General features: G+C 35.9%; 1 protein-coding gene across 1 annotated transcript; it reads right to left on the bottom strand.

Moving 5' to 3' along the window:
* Positions 1–1,010: 1,010 nt before the first annotated feature.
* LOC118490551 lies at positions 1,011–2,167 on the bottom strand. The gene is made up of 4 exons (XM_035988247.1): positions 2,159–2,167; positions 1,989–2,072; positions 1,251–1,436; positions 1,011–1,163 (listed from the first exon to the last, which is right to left on the bottom strand). Exons 1-4 carry the CDS (start codon positions 2,165–2,167, stop codon positions 1,068–1,070), a joined length of 375 nt encoding a protein of 124 aa, XP_035844140.1. The 3' UTR covers positions 1,011–1,067.
* Between the last annotated feature and the right edge of the window lie 3,975 nt (positions 2,168–6,142).

The raw sequence follows: 6,142 nt of genomic DNA, 5'->3' as shown, positions 1-6,142 counted from the left end.
TATAGAATTTACACTTTGATATTTAAATTGTGTAATATGTTAGTATTTGAAAATGGGTTTGTTTAAATTGTAAACTTAACCGAGCTCAATATAGACTCAACTTGACTTTAATCGAGCTTTTAGTGAGTGAGAAGCTTGAGTCACGTAACTCAATAGTTTCAGTCCAATTTAAATTAAAGATATTTCCAACATATAATTAGTTGTTTTATTTAATATTTTTGATTTGATTCAAGTAAAAGTAGATATTGACTAATGTATCATGTTTTAGAACGACAAATTAACTTATTCTAAAATACTTCTATTACCCATCTATTTTGCATCTTGTAGGTTTAAAGCCGTCTATCTTTTAAACAAATAGAAGACATCATACCACTATAGCATTAAGGGGGTGTTTGGGATTCGTTCTTAATAAGGACTTATTAACTTATATAAGTTATAAGTGAGAAGTTAAAATTTTAACTTCTCAAAAATAACTTCTCAACACACAAAAACTTCTTAAATAAGTTAATTCAAACACTGCAAAAACAAATTATTAACTTTTATAAGTCAATAAGTCATAAGCTACTCCAAAATAAGCTAACCCAAACACCCCCTAAGTCGGTACACACTACAAGAAAGTCGACCAATAGCGGCGACAAAAGTCGCCGCTAATAGTCCATTTTGTCGCCGCTAAAGCTAATAGCGGCGACAAATCGCCGCTATTGAGTCGCCGCTAAATCTTGGACGCTAAAGGTCTAAATGTCGTCGCTATTGGAATTTGTCGCCGCTAATGATTAGGACTTTTAGCGGCGACATTTTTCTTCGCTAAAAATGTCTTCACTAATAGTTTTCACTCAATAGCGGCGACATATGTCGCCGCTAAAAGTCAATTTTTTTTTTAATTTTTCGCTGTATTTGCAGTGTTTTCCGTTATGAACAAACCTGCCAATTTCCAAGTTTTACGTAAAACAAACAGACTAAACAAACATAATGCTTTACATACTAAAATCGCATAAAACATTTCCGTACAATAAACATCCTAAAAAATCCGAAAGATAACATCCTAAAAAAATCCGAAAAATAACATTCTAAAATATCCGTACAAAATGCTTTCCCCTCGCCGCAAGAAAGGATTCAAGTTGGTTTACAAATGCCGGACTTTGGAACAAAGTCGAAACGTATTCCTACATTAACACATATCAAACCCAATATTATTAGCAAAAACATATAGTTGGTTTACTATATTTTTGAAGTCAAATTGTATAGTTTACCTTCGAAAAGGGTTGTGCGGTTTGAAGTTGCGCACTACAAGTGTTCGATGGCTTATTCGAAGGTTTAGGCCCAAGCCCCCAGAACCATCCTCGTCGATCACCCAAAACGTTCTGAAACACGGCAGCCTCATTCGGCTGGTTAGAACCGCTGCTTTCTCCGCCCATAATCTCGCGTTCTAGATTAAGCTGTATTTTACGAAGATGATTAAATATAAATACAAATAGAGTAAATTACAATTGGTGTCCTTTACGTTTCTACCATATTACAACCGGTGTTCTTTAACTAAAGATGTTACAGGCTCCGTCCTTTATGTTATTAGTTTTTAACACCCTATGTCCTTTAGTGCTAAACTAGTTTAATTTTGACAACAAATTGACCCATTTTTAACTGCATTTAACAGCAATTCAAACCCCCCTTTTTACAGCAATTAAACCTATTTTTAACAGCCTATATAAACCCCCGTTTGTTTACAGCTTTTAGGCAGCATTTGCAGCCTATATAACAACAATTAAACCTATTTTGTAACAACAATTAAACCTATTTTTAACAGCCTATATAAACCCCCCTTTTTAACAGCAATTCAAACCCATTTTTTACAGCTTCGACTCTGTAATATCTTTAGTTAAAAGGGTACAAACGTAAAGGACACCGGTTGTAATTTACTCATATAAATATATATATATATATATATATATATATATATATATATATATATATATATTTAGATAGATACTTACATAATTCTGCTCGGCTACTGGGTCAACAAAATTCCCATCTTTATCGGTGTGAGTTTTGCGGTACGTATCAAGACGTTTCAAACCCTGTTTAACATTAAAACTTAGATGAGACGTTAAATAAACATAAACATATGGGTTTGAGATTGGAAGATCTTGGGTTCAAACTTTACAAACAACATGGATTAAAAAAAATTGCCGTATAGGCAAACTACCTCTAATGAGGCGTAAACACCTTATCCGAAGATTGTTTGGTTGATTGACAAAACAATCAAAAGTACATATTAAGAATTCAGATAAAAATAAAATTTAAAGACAACAAAGTCTGAAATAAAAACTAACCAGAATATTATAAGGGTTGAAAACACTAATAATATTTCTAAGACTTTTAAAAGAACTTTTTTGTATTCAACTGAGAAACATGATATGTTAGATAAAGCTAGTGAGTTCATGGTTCACTACAAGAAACACTAATAATATTTCTAAGACTTTTAAGAAACTAAGCAACTGTACAACCGATTAACAACATATATAACGAAGAGAAGGAGCACTAACCGATTTTGAAGGAGGAGAAAAGATGGTGACGGTGGAGATTAGGTGGTGGCCGTGGAGACGAGGTGGCGCCGGCGGTGATGTTATCTAGCATACACTAACCGATTAACAACATATATAACAAATTAAACAAGAAATTCAACATAAAAGTAACAAAACTAACCGATTAGAAGAAGAAATCGGTAAAAACGAAGAGATTTATGTCACACCCCAACCAATGGCGGAAACATCGGGATGAGACGAAGTGTGAAGATTGCTCGAGACATCATAACGCTATTTGTGACAATAATTTAATAATCCAAATTTCATTTCCAAAATAAATGTCAAAACATTACAAGAAAAGCAAATAACAACATTGTTCAACATAACATAAACAAAATTGATACAACACTTTAAACCTAAACGTCTAAGTGAGTATCTAGGCATCTTTGCTATCCGTTTTCATTTCATCATCATCAACCTGTAACATGTTTAAAAATACAATTCAATGCAAAAGCAAAGGCGAGTATACAAGTTTGGTACGTACATAGCATAAGATAAAAAGTGTGAACAATTCCTCATGGCAAGCATATGATTCAAGATAAACCTTAAATATGGCATGTGTCTAACATATCAAACCAAGAAAACGCAATATGCTCAAGACATAACCTCAAGTTTACGGGCGGGTCGTTAATCCTATAGCGCTACATATGTCAAGGTTTGGCTCGTACGAAGTTAATGATAAGTTCAACACATAAGAATAACCCAAGTTTAAAGTATCAAGTCATCACGTATACAAGCATGTTATAGGAACGTTCATGTGTTTAACAAAGTGTTCATGTGTAAGTTAATAGGTAAACATGTTACACCCCAAAAGTGGTAAAAGTAAAAAGGGGGAAATACGAGTATACTCACGGTTTACAAGTGGTGACTTGAAATTCCGAGAGCAAGTTTGTAGATGAATTAGTTCGGAGCACCTTGTCCTTCTACACAAGGAAACGTAGGTGTGTGAGTTTGGCGTATAACGGAAGATTACAGATTCGGAGTTTTTAATATATAGAAAGTAACATAGGTGAAAATAATCATCTTGTACGCATAACTCTTGTTCTTGACACTATTGAAACTCAAAAAAGTTGGTATGATTTCATGGATTCTAAGATCCATTAGAGTCATAACAAGGGCATGGTCATAGATGATGTAACGTCCACTTAACAAATAACTATTAAGTCATCATCAAGTCTTAGTTACTTAGATGTATACATATAGAATAACTTAGATATTATATAGTTTACAAGTCTTATGATTCAAGCATGAGGTAGGAGATTAATGTCTCCATTTAGGTACCTCTTTGTGTCATAGAATACATACATGAGGTAGGAAGAACAAGCTTCCATTTAGGCACCTCTATTGTTCACCACTACACTTGTTATAAACAACAAGGAGGGTCATGAACATACAAGTATCAAGGTATTAACAACAACTAATCTATAGCAAAACATCAAGTAATGAGTGGATTCTTATGAAGGATAGCCCAAGCTAATCCAACCATCACACATTCAACAAGTTTCACACTTGAACATTACTTGTGGGTAAAACCCTAATTAAAAACAGAAAGTTTATGAGGTTTTAACCTCTGATTTAGATGTCTCAACCTTATTTTTAAGCTTAACCAACCATGGGATAAGTTGTAAGCATTAGGACATAGGTATGAGATGTGTTGGACACAAGTTGCATAGATTTAAACAAGTTTTTGATGAACATAAAAACAAACAGAAAGTTTATGGACTATTTCGGGGCATTTCCAGGTCTGATTTCTCCAAGGAGAAGTCTAGGAATCGAACCCCATGATTATACAAGCAAGTAGGAAAAAGAATCGAGTGAATCGGATAAGAATTGAGTGAGTTATGCTCATTTTCGTGAAGGGGTGTCAATCTACTCGAACCTTTGCTTTCAGCTACGGTTTGGAGGATGTTTTGAGAGTTTTTAGTGTTGCAAAAGTGGTAGGGAGGCTGGTTATAAGTGGTATTTATAGGGGGAAGGATTAGGGTTTCAATGGGTTGGGCTTTGGAAGTGTTTAGAAGGGGTTACACCTTGAAACTAGCCCACAAAACCCAACTATATGGGGCTGAATTTTGCTGAATTTGGGCTGCCATGTTTCTTTAGTTTTTTATTTTTTTAAAACATTATAATGAGTAATTTTATTAGTTAAGTTGTGTAATAATATGCAACAATGTTTCCCCTAACTTGTAACAAGGTGAAATATGAAATAAAACATGATTTAACTAGGCAAAAAGTGTAATGTACAAGTATGTAACATGTTTGTAAGTAACAAGTATATGTCACATATTTACAAGTTCAACATATGTTTGTAAGTATCACAAAGAAGTATCAAATGATCTCATGATTAATCGTATTATGGTGTATGTATAGTATGTAACAAGGAAATGCAAGTTTTCATTCATGATCAAAATCTCGAGTTTACAACGAGTACTAGAAGGAACGAGTACAATGATACAAAGCTTCCAAAATTAGCAACACGAGTAAGACAAGCTATAAATAGAAAGTACAAAACACAGGGCGTTACAGTCTCCCCTCCTTTAGGAAATTTCGTCCCGAAATTTAGGAAGACTCAGGGAAAAGATGAGGATATTTCGATTTCATTTCGCTTTCGAGCTCCCAAGTAAATTCAGCGCCACGTTTTCCTTCCCATCGAACTTTGACAATAGGAATTCGACTGCGCCTCAATTGCTTGGTTCCTTGGTCCATGATTTCGACCGGTTTTTCTACAAAGTGAAGTGTTTCGTTGACTTGCAAGTCTTCGAGAGGAACGTGGAGTCCTTCGTCAGCTAGGCATTTCTTTAAGTTGGACACATGGAAGACAGGGTGTACATTGCTGAGTCCTTCAGGCAGGTCCAGTCTATACGCAACCTTGCCAATCCTTTCGAGAATCTTGAAAGGACCAACGTAGCGAGGTGCGAGTTTCCCTTTCTTGCCAAATCGAACCACGCCTTTCCAAGGGGATACCTTGAGAAGCACGTTGTCACCTGTCTCAAATTCCATAGGTTTGCGTCCTTTGTCAGCGTAACTCTTCTGTCGGTTCCTGGCTTTCAATAAGTTGTCTCGAACCTGTAAAATCTTGTCCGTAGCCTCTTGTATAAGCTCGGGACCGGTGATTTGGGCTTGACCAATCTCGTGCCAAGAAATAGGCGAACGGCACTTGCGACCATACAATGCTTCGAAAGGAGCCATTTGGATACTCGTGTGATAGCTGTTATTGTACGAGAATTCAGCCAAGGGCAAGTATGAATCCCAGTTGCCACCAAAATCTATTACGCATGAACGAAGCATATCCTCTAAGGTTTGGATAGTACGCTCGGTTTGACCGTCAGTCTGAGGATGGAAGGCGGTGCTAAGGTTAAGCTTAGTACCCATAGCAGATTGAAAAGTTTCCCAAAGACGAGACGTAAAACGAGCATCACGATCAGAAATGATATCAATGGGTGTCCCATGACGACAGATGATTTCCTTCATGTAGACCTTAGCCAATTTCTCGACTTTGAAGTCTTCACGAATGGGGAGGAAGTGAGCTGATTTGGTCAATCGGTCAACGACGACCCATATGCTGT

This window comes from Helianthus annuus, chromosome 3 (genome assembly GCF_002127325.2).
Source record: "Helianthus annuus cultivar XRQ/B chromosome 3, HanXRQr2.0-SUNRISE, whole genome shotgun sequence".
NCBI classification, from domain to species: Eukaryota; Viridiplantae; Streptophyta; class Magnoliopsida; order Asterales; family Asteraceae; genus Helianthus; species Helianthus annuus.
The sequence above is the reverse complement of the archived record's forward strand: the minus strand, read 5'-3'. Positions and strand labels throughout refer to the sequence as shown.

Excerpts from the sequence above, each read along its gene's own strand:
- LOC118490551 (XM_035988247.1), bottom strand. Across the intron at positions 1,437-1,988 it reads CAGTAGCCGAGCAGAATTAT|CTTAATCTAGAACGCGAGAT; the intron begins GTAAGTATCTAT and ends CGTAAAATACAG. Across the intron at positions 1,164-1,250 it reads CCGCACAACCCTTTTCGAAG|GAATACGTTTCGACTTTGTT; the intron begins GTAAACTATACA and ends GTGTTAATGTAG.